At 40.7% G+C, this 14,020-nt stretch overlaps 1 protein-coding gene across 1 annotated transcript; it reads left to right on the top strand.

The window, feature by feature from the left end:
• Positions 1–129: 129 nt before the first annotated feature.
• Positions 130–6,273, top strand: FBXO4 (F-box protein 4; the record flags this gene model as incomplete). Its single annotated transcript, XM_084278090.1, has 7 exons — positions 130–344; positions 473–708; positions 2,386–2,606; positions 3,522–3,597; positions 4,104–4,282; positions 5,026–5,201; positions 6,184–6,273. Exons 1-7 carry the CDS (start codon positions 168–170, stop codon positions 6,271–6,273), a joined length of 1,155 nt encoding a protein of 384 aa, XP_084134216.1. The 5' UTR covers positions 130–167.
• Positions 6,274–14,020: the final 7,747 nt, after the last annotated feature.

Below are 14,020 nucleotides of genomic sequence, written 5' to 3'. Positions count from 1 at the left end.
AGGACTAAACTACAGGTTCAAAGTGTAATAAAGTACTTTCAGGGGCGGGGAGGGGAAGAGACTGTCATCTAACTCTTAGGCAAGAGTGACTGTGCGTCTCTCTCCGCCCCGCCTCGTCCGCCGGCGCCGGCGCTGTCGGTCCGAGGGGCGGTAGCGGCTTCGAGACTATGGCGGACAGCGGAGCCGAAGAACGGGGCGGCTTGGAAGCCGCCGTGCGGGGTCGCCTGCGAGTCCTCCGGGAGCGCTGGACGCGGGGGACGCGCGAACGCGGCGGCACTGCTGATCCCCCGCGTCCCGCGCACCCGGAGGACCTGGAGGAGATGAGCGCTCTGCAGGCGCTGCCGGTGAGTGGGGCCTGTCCGGAGAGCGGCTTGGGGGAGTGGGGTGTGGGGGGAAGCACGGCATCCCACCTCTTGCATGTTCACTGCTCAATTCCCAGGGCCGTTAAACCGCTGCTCTCGACGGTTTTCAGATCGACGTGCAGCTGAACATCATGTCCTTCCTCACGCCCCAAGATCTGTGCCGTTTGGGAAGCACGAGCTGTTATTGGAGGGCTGCTGTGCAAGATCCGTTGTTGTGGAGGTATTTTCTCCTGAGGGATCTCCCCTTTTGGACATCCATTGATTGGAAATCACTCCCAGATGTGGAGGTTTTTAATAAAGCTTTTTCAGACATCAGCGATAACGCACTATACGATTACATGGCAGTGTAAGTATCTTCATACCCTCTTACAGAACTTACAGTCTCTCAGCCTGTAGGCATGTTTTGTATTTACAGCAGTAAAGCTGTGCTGTAAGCTGCTGATTAAATTTTGCTATGTCTCAAATACATTGTTTATTTTGGAAATAAAATTTTATGTTGTTTGACAGTTTGGCCAGCTCTTTCTGTTTGGAATTGAACAAGAATGTAAAACATTGTAAAAAAAAAAAAGACAAAGCTAAGAAAAAAAAATAAAGCTTTTTGTAAACTGCATGTCTAGTGTGCCCCAGAAATACAGTCATCTCAGAAGCTGTGCATACCGTTGATAAAAAGAGTTCTTTGCTCTCAAGTACAATGACAAACGCTTTCTTAATTTAATAAAAGTACTAAGGAATCTTTAAACTACAGCAAATGGAGCGATTCTTCTTTTTTTGTCATCTTATCTGGAAGACTTTGGACCAAAAAAAAGGGCATTTTGTGAGTGTGCGCAGAATAAAAAGTAGTACTGCCTTAGCTCTGATGGTCAAAGGCCGTAAGACGAAGACTGTCGTTTCAGTTAGTGCAGTTGAAAAGCATGCCAAGACTAATAATGTGTTTGGATGTCTGAGGAGAACTCTTAAACAGATTATTCTGTGTTTTTTTTTTAAACTTCATTAAATTTCCATAGTTAATTTTCCTTTTTGTTTTTTTTTTTAAGTAGTTTGCAGTTGAATTTTCCAAAGGGGATTTCACAGAACTGTTGCTTTGTGATAAGAGCAGTAAGTGCAGTAATCTCTGCACTCTTCATCATAATCACTTCATGCTCACTTTAGAGGTAGGAAAGATGCACCCAAAATTTGAAGTGAAAAATACCTCCTAAGTTTGAACACAGTATTTAAATCTCCTTAGGACTGTGTACTTCAGAGCATTGCTTATTTGAAAACACCTGTCACTGATTTCCATTGTGTCTGAGAGCACCTAATGGTTTTGCTGATCTCAACTGAAGCATCTCAGTTTGGGTGTAGAAGAGCACACATTTAGTGTTTCTTTTCAGTGATTTGTCCAGGAGCAGCCTCCCGTGACCACAGAAGCAAAGACTGAATGCTCCTCTAGAATGTCTGGCCCTTTTATGACTGTTACTTCTTTTCCTGGATTAGCAAAGTTTTCATGCTTTCTGTCTTCTGTGTGGGATGAACACACAAACTTGCAGGCACCACCTGTCTCCTTTCACAACATGCATTCTCTGTGCCTGCAGGGGAAATGGGCCTTTCCAGGTGGTTACCTGTTTCATAGCTAATACAAAAGCAGAATTTAAAGTTTAAAATACACTCAGAACTCTCTTATTTTTTACATTGTGACCCATCCACTTTGGTGTTATTTCGCCAATATTCTGTGTTCAGCTAGGGTGGAAGAATTTGTAATACTATTTTATTTTGTTAACATAAACGAAGAGATACATAGATAGCAGTATGCCAAGGTCAAAAAAGTTAGTGTTGGTACTGCAAAAGGACTGATGCCTTTACCTGCTTCGTACCGGTGCTTGAAACAGGTTCCAAATAGCTTTGGAACTTCATCATTCTTGATTTGTGCCTGAGTTGTACCAGCAACAATGCATGAGAACTGTGGGACCTGCATCAGTTCATGATGCTTGATTAATACCTCTTTTGTACTCTGTGTTTAATTTCTAGTTGCGTCTATTTTACACAGATACAAAAAAAGCTGTCCTCAGAGTAGAAGAAGTTTGAAATCGAGCCGTCCCCGGTACGGGCCTGTGACTTCCTTTTTGCAATCGCTGGTCACTCAGGAGGAACCGCGCTTTGCTATGTTTGGGCCAGGTTTGGAAGAGCTGGATGACTCTTTAGTGCAAAAGATGATGACATGCCCAGAAATTCTGCTAGTAGCTGGCTTGCCTCAAAGACAAATTCATGGTAATGTTGGCTTTTTGTTTTGGCAATTTTGTTTTAATAAACTGATCTAACACAAAAAAAATTAGGGCAGAAATGGAGGAAAGAGATGCTTTTTCTTCTTCCCTTGAAACTCCATAGCATACGGTAAAATAAAATTCTTGGTATTTATTCAGAAGTATAAATGCAGTGAACATTTGGGATAAAATTATAGCTGCAGTCAATTTGTACAATGTCAGATCATTTTGCTCCTAATTCCATGTCACACCTGCTGTTGTAATGGATAATGCAGACAGGACTTTAGATACTGCTTGCAGTAAGTGGCAAAACACCCCACTTATATAATTCGGTCTTGTGGTGTCAAATGGTATATATTTCATTTAGAAGAGTTGCAGGAGCACGTGAAAGTTTTTTCCCCAGTGTGTTAAAACATAGTTCGGAATATCTGTAAATTCACTTCAGTCCAAACCAGAGGCAAAAATCTATTACTTTTTTAACTAATGTTTATTTATTCACAGCAGAATTAGAACAGTTAAATTGCATTTACAGAAAGTGTAAAAATGAGGTGTCTTAGTGTTACCTTTTTCACTCTTGGGTCCTTCCAATGAAGCTTGTCATAAACAAAACGTCTAGAGCCTTTATTGTGCCAGTTTCAGCTAATAAACACCTGCCTAGTGACTCTGACATAGGTTTCTAGGTCCAAGTCTTAGCATTAGAGATTTAATACTGCTGAATTGATTTTAATTAAATTAAAAGTCTGATCAATTAAAGCATACAATTTCAGCGTAAAAACTGTAAGTATGCTACCCCCAACAGCAACGCCTCCCACCAGCATTGGATATATCCATTTTATAGGACCACTAGAATTTTCAGCCTACCACTTAGTTGTACTCAGTAACTAAATAGTTGCATTCTCATATATTCATTTTTTCCCTGTAGGAATTGGATCAGGAGTCAGTTTTCAGTTTAATAACAGTCAAAAATTCAATATTCTGACATTGTATTCAACCACCAGGTAAGATTTGTTCTCCATCAAAAAATCAGGAATTTTTCAGTTATTTCCTACTCTTCCTTATGCTTTTGTCATGTGATTTTTCTGTGTACATTCACATGCATGGATATCCCCTGTAAACTACAATGCACTTTTTTTTTTCTTGCTCCAACTGCTGATTTTTCACAATAAATCTTTCATAATAAGCCTTTTCCAAATTTCATACGTAAGGAAATGGGTATGACAGATACATAACAGGTGCATATATCCTTCTTGATACCTCGCTTTCCCTTTTGAAATGCTATATAAACTCATCCTAGAGTGTATTTCCATAGTCATATTGCAGATTGCTAACCATCAGTATATGTACACTAGAAAAGAATGGGGGGCAGGAGAGAGTGGGAAGAAATGAAACTGTTTTGCTGGCTCAGGCAATCTTCTTGTCCCTTTTCTGTGCTGCCTAAAATCTCAAAATTGAGGTTTTGCATTCTCAATTTACCAGACTACTGAAATATTGAATTATCTTGCAGTGTGGAACGGAGGAGAGCACGGGAAGAGCAAGCTGTTGCTGTGAATAAGATGTTCTACCAAGAGAACAGCATAGTAGGGAATCAGCAAGCCGTGCACTACAGTGTAATAGCTCAAGTGAAAAAGGTGTGCGAAGTAGTTGGCGGATTCATTTATGTTGCTAATGCGGAAGCACACAAAAGTAAGGGGGTTATCTTTATTTTATTTATTCATATTTTGTGGGTGATTGGAATGTCATAAAAGATTGCAAAGATGTGCAATACATCAAAAACCCATGTTCTGATTCTTTAAAAATCTGCTTCATGGTGGTATTTATTCATGGCTTATCCAGTCAAAGAGGTTCCCTGTCCTGGACACCCTCCCTCATCTCCCTGTGCCAGGTTATGGTGCCTTCTTGTCATTTATGGCAGATACGATGGCTATCTGAGCTACGTGTGGGTAATGTTCTTGATTTAAAAAAACGACACATGGGGAAGAATAGGAGTAAGCTGACTACTTGTTGTGGTAACTGTCTTTACATGCATCAACTTTGAATGGAGGGAAAGAGCTAGCTCAGAAAAGAAGAGAGTGAAAAAATGTGAAGAGATATACTAAGGAGAAAAGTAGAGTCAGCAGGGAAGGGCTGTCAGTGTTTCTTAGTGGCCTGTTGCAGTTTTGATCTCTGTGAAATACTTGGGTGTTCAGGACTGGAATGGGCTGTCTGTAGAATCTGTGGAGATCTTTAAATAGTGTCTAAGTGTGACATGAATGCAGATGATCCAGCTGTGTGATTAGCAGAACCAGATAATTTAGCCATGTGCCTTCCAGTCGTCTCTTTCTTCACTTCTGAAATTTTGAATCTTTGAAAAGTAAAAAAAAAAAAAAAGAAGTTCTCCTTGGGCTTTGGATATATTTAATACTTGTATATTAAAAATTGTTTCTTAGAGCATGATCGTCAAGAAGAACTGGCTCGGATTTTGGCAATGATTGATCCAGCCCTCGGGCCTCCAAACAGACCTCTGCTAGTTTTGTCTTGTGTCTCCCGTGTTGGTGTGAAAAGAATCCCATGTGTTTACATGGCACATCAGTTGCAACTAAATCTGCTGCGTCAGCCCTGGATGGTACTTGCTTTTAAACCCTTATTTTCTATTTCTCTGTGACTTAAATTTCATTTAGTCTTACGGTAGCTCCCAAACTGTACCTACCTAAGCAAGTATGCAGCTTTCAACAGTAGTATGTGAGCTCTTCACTCAAATGAAAAGTTTAGTTTCTCTGGACCTCTAAGATGAAGGAGTAGCCTTTCTGGACATAGATGCACGAAGTGGCTTGCCCAGAACATACAAGAAACTTCAGATGGAGCCAGAACGTAAGGAAGGATGAAATGCTGGTCTCAAAACGAGGGACACAAGGCAGATATTTCTGCCACTTTCAGGAGACAGTTAATTGTCACTCACTCAACGGGATGTATTCAGTTTATTGGCAAATCATTTTTTTTTCCCAGGACATGAAGTCTTGAACCTGTTCTTTTAGGCTTCTCCAGCACAGTATATATCAGTATGACACAGCCACACATACTTTATTTTTGGTGATATTGTGTAGCTGAAGAATAATACTTAATCTGAAAAAAAAAATCCTGATTCGAGATGCTTCCTTTGTTTTCATATGAAAAAAATTTACAGACTTTAAAAAAACCCACCTATTTATAGTAGTTTATAATATGCAACAAAATACCAGTCTTAATAACATGCTAACTTCTAAAACTAGCTTAATTTTTGCTTTAAGAGTTACAAGAAGAATTTTCAAGTAGATTCTCTTTTGAAAACTAAGTATAGTGTTCCAGAATAGCTGATGAAATGATCAAGATGAAATTCACCTCGATGCCAAGAATGCAAACTTTCCTAATGGGTCCTATAATTCAATTTGTAAGGAGTAGTGTTAAGAAACCTTAAGAAATGTTTTTTTGTCTAAGGGACCTTTAAACCAGTGATACAAAGTCAGATTTTATATGAGTATTTCTGGCTTTAAGGGCAGACATGGTGTTAATATGCTGCTAGATCCTGTTACCTGTGATCTCTAATATATTAACTTTCTAAATTTTTACAGGTGCAGGACACTGTAGCTGCAACTTTGGATGGACTGATAAATGGAATTGAGTGGCTTCTGGAAGAAGCACATTGTAAAAACGCACAGTAATGGAACTTGTTTTACTGTATGGAGACTTTGGTGTTTTGCAGTTTGGATGAAGTGAAAATCTTATCCTGACAGAGCACTGTCAAAAGAGAGATTTAAGAGGCAAATCTGCATATATTTCACTGCACATACTTTAATACCTAGCCTTCTTCCCACTGGAGTCCTGAATTAGAAGTACAAGTAGGATTGCCTGGATTCCAGCAGCTGATGAAGTAATTTTGAGGGGCATTATGGGTGTTTCATGTTTTTTTTTGTTTGTCTGGTGAGGTTTTGTTGGGGTTTTTTTGTTTGTTTTGTTTTGTTCTTTCAATCTGAGGCCTTTAGGGAGCAATCTTTTCTCAGCATATCTGATAATCTTCACTGAGTTCAAGAAGCGTCTGGACAATGCACTCAGTCCCATGCTCTGACTTGGCTGGCCCTGTGTGAAGCCAGGAATTGTACTCAATGGTCCTCATGGGTCCCTTCCAACCCAGGATATTCTGTGATTCTATGATCTAATCTCTTCTGTAAATACTCCTAGCACTAGGTTAGTTTATCAACACAGCCCGATGGCACGCATCACTTGTTTAGTAAGTATTTTCAGTGGAGATCTTGACAGTGACAGTTCCCAAGCAAAGAAAATGTACCATACACTGTGCAGCAGTACATTGACAGAAAGACAGCATCTCTTTCAAAGGAATAAATACCCCTGTATTTTTCACAGAAAAATGCGTGGACCAGAAACAGCACCTGTGGGAGAGAATTGTTGTCCCAGACTGAGATTCTTAGAAGCAAACTCACACACTACTTGGTTGTTTCTTCCTTGTGATCTTACTTGCTAACCAATGACAAAAGACCTCATAATCTTCTGCGTTCTGTTGCAGTGAAATTATCAGCTTGAATTGGAAATTCCTCTGCTGTCATGAATAGTTCTTAAATAGAATTGTTGGTAGTTCACGGCATTTGTCAAATACATAGGACCTCTGTTACTGAAATAATTGTGGCCATTCACAGATCTGAAGTGTACTCAAATTTTTCTACACAGTTGCAAATATTTTTATAAAAGGGAAACAGCATTTTACTGCTACTAGAATTTCCTTTTCCGTATTGATGTAATTTGTGATAGTCCTAAGTGTCCACCTTTTTAATGCTTTCAAATTATTGGATGAATGTTCAGAAGCTTCACTTGGATTTCTTGCCATTTGTTCTCCATGGGGGTTTTTTGGTTTTTTTCTTCTTTCACTTTTCATGGGAATTCAATAGTCTGGCAATTTTTTCCTGGTACCTAGACAAGTGACTACATGGTTCACATCCAGATGTAACTGCCATCAGTCTGGTATCTGTGTGTAGCGCTCAAAACAGCTATGTCAGAAACATATTTGAGAAGTCTTTTATATTTTAATGAACTAGAAGAGACATGGGAGGTGTCTTTTCATCTTTATATACAATTAACTTAGCTTTCTAAGCATTTTTGTGTGTCTTCTAATCAGGACCTATGGGAGCTTCAAGAGAAAATCCATGGGACACTGTACTATGATAATTCTGCGGTTTATCCTTTTTTGTTTGTTTGTTTGTTAGTAGGGTATTTGTGCTCTTCCCTTTAAAATAGAGAAGACACAAAAAATGTATGCACACTTGGGAGAAAATTCCACGCTTTGTGACAGTTGTATGTGGCTTTCCAACTAGTCATAATAATCCTATTGCTGTGTTAGATACTACAGATACGTTTTTATGCAAGATCCTTGTTCTGCTTTTTTCATAAGGAATAAATTATTTTTTAAAGAATGGTATTTTCTCTGTGTTAAGTCTCCCTGCACGTGTGCACATGCACATGTGCACACACAGTCGCAGTTGTGCTGTCCTATCAGATAAATTATCACTGTCATCATTGGTCATTAATGAAAAATGTTATTGTATGTTATCTGTTTAATTTACAAGTATTAATTCACCATAATTTGAAAAGGTCAAGATAATATAGGGGATATATTTTTTCTAACCTACAGAACATCAGTTACATTAACGTTAAGCTAGGATAAATTAAATAATTAAGAGTTTTAAGCATGCAGCCTAGGAAACAGTGGGAATTAGAAGTTTGTGCAGTCAAAGAGCTCCAGTATCATGGGAATCGCAGGGCTGATGGTGACGTATCTTGCATGATCAAGTACTGTGGTGGATCAATGGAGGCAAGCAGGAAAGGAAGAGGAGTGTGTGCACGGTGCAAAGGAACAGCTTAGATGCACAGCAGTATGCAACGGAAGAGGCAACCAGCCTGCTGAGAATTCATATGGTAAATAGTTGCAGAGATGTACTGTGGATTTTGTTTAGCTAGATTTCATCTAAAAAGAAAAAACCCTGCTACTTAAACTCAAGAGTCTGCAGAGTTTAGAAGCACAGTAAATCAATTAAGCTAGGGACTTCAGTCATTGCAAACTTAAAATTATTTGGATATGGAATATTAGAACATCACTAAAGTGTATTTAAAACTTGCTAATATAAAAAAAGCCTTTAAATATCTCTTTAGCTTTGTATTTATCACAGTAAATCCACCTGTAATGAGTTTGTGAGAAAAACTGCCCACTGAGGCAGGATGCTTATGTGAACAGTGGTCACAAAAAAAAAAAGGTAACAGTTTAAAATGACAGCACGTGTGATTTATGAGAACACTCAACCACGGAGACTTCCCCTGAGCAGCTCCCCCAAAAGAAAGTGTCCGTGGGGACGCCAGTTCTCAAGACTTTGAGCGTTAGGCAAACACGCCTGCTGCCGGCTCCGGAGCAGTACGGGAGGCAGCGGCCCGGGGGCAGCCCGAGGAGGCGGCACGCTGCCCGGCGTCCCGCTGAGCCTCAGAGGGAGAGGCCCCGGGTGGGTGTCACGGAGGCTCCACGCAGGAGCGGCAGTGGGGGGGGGAGGGGGGGGGAGGGGGCTTTCCTTCCCTGCAGCTTCATGGGGGAGTTGCGCCTTGTGCTGTCCCACTGGATGGCACTGCTGATCCATGTTAGCCACCGATGCTGACTCCAACTTGCTTCAAGTTACCGATTTTACTCCCTTCTCAGATGCGGCAGCAAGCAGATGCTGTTATGGAAAAGCCTATGAGAAAATTAACGCGTTTTTCAAAAGTTTATAGGCAGGGGATGTGATGTGTCTCCTCTTCTATTCTGTTGGGTATCAATATCCATTTGTATGGTAGAATGAGTATTGCTGCTACAGAGGATAGCTGGAGTTGCTGCCAGGAGGATGTATGAAAGTAACTGCTGGCGTCACTGCAAGGTGGTTGACGCTTTAGTCTCTAATTTAGTTTTCCTTTTGTGCTATTTTAGCACTAGTGGTTCTGGATAAATTATTTTGCTTCTATATGAGAATAAAGAAATAATATTCTTCACCCAGTGACAGAAGGTGATATTCTAGCTAGAGATTGTCCTTAAATGTCAGGACAGAGCTATCTGCACACAGGCTGTTTTCCCTCAGGAGGCTGAAACTACAAATCAAGAATGTAGGTAGGCCTATGGCAGAGATGTTCAGCAGGCGAGACAGAGCAAATAACGGAACACGGCGGATCTGGGTAGAGGGGGATACTTCACAAAGGGTGAAATTAAATTATTTCCCCTGCCAGCATCACCTCCCCTCCAGCATTATGTTCATTAGGTCACAAGTGGTCCAGACCAGTCTGGGCATTGCTGGCCAAGGTCCCCGAGCGGTTCTCCAGCCTCTCAAATGTCTTAGTGGCCCTTTGCAGGATTCTCTCTAGCTTATATCTCACATAGTGCAGACTTAAAGCTGGACACCATCCTCCAGATTCAGACCTTCAAGTCCTGGGCAGAAGTAAATGAGCATTTGTCCTCCTCATAGTCCAGTATGTGGTTAACCTTTGCCACTGCATGCTGGATCCAAGTTCACTGGTTCACCAGGGGCTCACGTGCCTTTTGCAGAGCTGTTCCCAAACCAGTCAGTGACTGGCACATCATGTTCCCTCCTGGATGCAAGACTTCGTGTTTGTCTTTGCTCAACATCTAGAGGTTCCTGTAGCACCTGTTTGCCCATTGAATACACGCTTGTGATGTATCTGGCTGTTCCTGCACAAGGAGACTAGTGTTCTGGGAACACTGGCCCTGTACAAGACAGCATACAGAATCAGTCACCTGATGGGGAAGAAAAAAGGCATTCAGTCTTTTCCTGAAGGCCGAAATCAATCGAGCCATCTGCTCCATCAAAAAAGTTGAACAATACTCGTCTCGGAGCCTCAAAATAAAATCCTCCATCGTTTAGCAAACTAGAGGGACATGAGAGCTGTGAGGGGGAAAAGCTGGTATCATCCCAGAAGTACATTTCACCAAGCACTGGAAAGGACTGGATTGTGAAATAATCCCGGCGGCACCCCAGAAACGTGCATGGTATTTGTTACATTATCCAAGACTCCTCTCTGCAAAGTGGTAACAATAAAATCAACCGTTCTGTTTGTTCTCAGGCATGACAACCAAGGAACTGAGGTAGGTAGAGAATAACTGAGGGACTGAAAGCTGTATTTCTTAATCAATAGTGTTCTGCTGATAAAAGGTTATCATTTTGGTGTGGCAGCTTTTATATCTTCTCCACACACTTAAATTATGAAGGCAGTTCCACAATCTGATGTCAGGGGACACGTGTTCCACAAATGTCAACATGGAAGGGCTGCTCTCCACAAGCAAAACTAAGCCTGTTTCTCTACTTTGAATCAAATCCAGCTTGTCTTTTATGGAAGGTTTTTATGCAAGATTCCTAAAGAAATGTAGAATCAGCAGTTGCTTAGAAGTTTCTCCTGTAACACTGACAGTATTCACAGCCAGTTGCCTTTGAAAGTCATCTGGCTTCATCTTAAATTTAGTGGACATTTAAAGAAATGACCTTCCATCTAATTCATATGAAAGCAGTATTTTAAATTTGATCTGCATGTGTGCTAAACATTAAAATATGGCAATTTTTTAAAAAAAATGTTGTCATGAATCTGAATCAGGAGGAATTAAGTAAACAGGTTACCTGGAAATCCTCTTTTTTAAATATAGCCTTCATTCATCACCAGTCAAGGCCTTGCCCAGTGTAGCATAAGGATGCTCTGATACAGCTGCATGTCATACTCCTTTTAAAAAGCACAAGCTATTTGCAAGACTATAAATGCAAATCACAAGTTTAACTACCAAAAATTTTAAAAGTATCTCATGTTTTTTTACAAAATTAAATACTCAAATTTTGTCAAATTGAATTATTAAGGGCAAAGAACCCAATTACCTGATTACTACTACATTCATATAAAATAAGAGAAGCAACTCTTAGCATAACCAATATGTGGTTGAATTATGCACTTGACTTCAAGCATCTTTAAGCCTTTTGTTGAAAATAATTGCCCAAGCCAGTATCGATATACTTCTTTTCATCTGATTTCCATAGTGCCGATTTTCTATGGGAGTCCTACTGCCACCTGAGTCATCCCCTGAAGTTTCTCATGCTGAGCATGAGACTCGCAGTCAGCTCCTGCCTTACTTTCCCCCAGGGGTATATTCCATGTGTCTCTGGTCTCTAAGCAGTACAGCACAGCAGTTTCCTTCCTGCTCTGTTATTCTGTGCACCAAATTAATGTCACTGGCCTGACCTGTGATTTGCCGAGCAGATGGTTCCGAAATCAGGGGTGGAAGAAAATGCAGAACAGTACTTCGTCTGAAGCCTGCAGCCCATGTGAGATTAGGCACTCAGAAGTGCAGGCACATGCTAAGAGCCATCTCCTAATCCTAATTACATCCCAGGAGTGTGAATTTACCCCATATTTGAGCACACAGGATTGCATACACTGGAGGGGGAGGAAGGTCTTAGAATACTTGAGCAGCATCCACAGAATTTCAACAGTTACAGCAAAACATGCAGTGAAATTTCTGAAGTCTGATCCTGTACTCCTGGTGAAAACCCTGCTCAGATATTTTTGTGCATTTATATGTTGCTAGTTTGATTTGATTTTGTGCATATCAAAGTGGAATGGGGATATTTGGATACTGGAATATCAGCGTTGTCACACCATTCTCTGCAGTGGCAGAAAGGTCAGCTTGCTCCAGAAGGCTCCTTGCAACATATCCAGAGATTGTCAGGTTGCATATTTGTCTAAGCACAGGTAGAAGTTTTGATGACAGCAAGGGCAACACTCCTCAGAATGGGTATCTTCTTCCTGACACCTCTGTGAAATATCTAAACAGACTGTCTACATTTGAAAGTTATCTCCAGTTAGAGAGTGAATTCAGAAAAAAAATGGTATGGTTGAACAACTGTGAGTAGGGCTACTCTTCTTCCAAAATAAAAGCACTTTGTTCATTCAAAGTGGGTTAAACTACACCTGAAGGACATATTCCTGTCCTGGGAAAAGAGCATCAGCACACTGGATTTATATATGGGGATAAAATGTTGTAAACCTGTTCCAGAGGAAATTCACAGAAGGTAAGCCTTAACTGATAATGTCCTGTAAGATAATAGGATATATAGCATATTTCCAAAATGTGAACACAGTGAGTTAAATCTTTGAATTAAGTCTTTTTATTTCTTCCTGGATTATGGACACAGTCTGAGGACAGAGGCTTTGTGAAGTGCAAGTACTGGCCTCAGTAAGCTGTGGTTATGCTTGCTCTATACTTCAGCTGCAGCACACCCCAAAGAGATGTATGGCAGCACTGTTTGAACCTTGGTAGCCCCGTATGGTCGCTTCTTGCCATGAGAGTGCATTGTGAATTGTACATTTGTGGACCCAGGTCCAGAAGGGACACCTCACACAGTCTACCCAGGGTGAGAGCAAGTCATAACAAGGAGTAATGTGAGTTTATCTCCTCTGAGGAGCCAGGATACTGAACCCTGCACAAAACCTAGTCCTTCTCATATGGATAATGAGCTATAACCAGTTACTAAATAGAGCATAGATGTACTCTGAATCCACTAAACTCATGTTCCTGATGGGTCATGTTAAGAGAGGACCAGCATGCTCTGACTCACTGCTCTAGGTCAAGGAATTGCTAAATAGCCCTGGCCTGTATTTGTCACCAAGGTTTCTAAAGATAGGTTTTCATCATACAAGTATTGAAGAGCATTTTAGAAGACTGGTTTTGAGAGTGTTTAAAGTTAGGGACCCAAGTCCCTAAGGCATTTTGGAGATCCCATGTTATGTTTGCACATTACAAAATTATTTCTCCTGAAGAATTTAGTTAATGATATTTGATTCTTTTTTTTTTTTTTTTTGCTTTGAGACAGCCTGAAAGTCTTGGATGAAAAAGTGCTGGAGGCTCCCCTAGCTAATACTCTGCTTTTGTCTGGACACTGGCAATATCGTGTCTTGCTCCTTCCTATCAATCACACACAGAGGTCACAGTGCTGTTCCCTCCGGGAAATTACCCCATTGTTTGCAGAATAATAAGAGCTTCCTGTACAGGCTGTTTATTTTAAAGTCTAGGACATCAGAGTGCATTTCTGCCATAAACATAATAGGGTCAGTGCTATTACTCCTTTAATATACTTAATATGCCCTAGAATCTGACTACAGATTCAGATCCTTCAAAACCACATATGTGGCAGGGATCATCAAAGTCAGTAGTACTCGTGTCTGAATTTTGCACAAGTCTTTGAAAAATAAGTGTCTTGCTTTTCCTTTAGAAATTATAAGGGATATTGTGGTGGTTTCACCCTGTCTGGAGGCCAGACGCCCACCAAAGTTGGTCTATCCCCAGTTGGACAGGGGAGAAAATATATACTGAGAGGCTTAGGAGTCAAGATA

The sequence above is a fragment of the Gallinula chloropus genome (assembly GCF_964237585.1).
Source record: "Gallinula chloropus genome assembly, chromosome: Z".
In the NCBI taxonomy this organism is placed as follows: Eukaryota; Metazoa; Chordata; class Aves; order Gruiformes; family Rallidae; genus Gallinula; species Gallinula chloropus.
The sequence above is the reverse complement of the archived record's forward strand: the minus strand, read 5'-3'. Positions and strand labels throughout refer to the sequence as shown.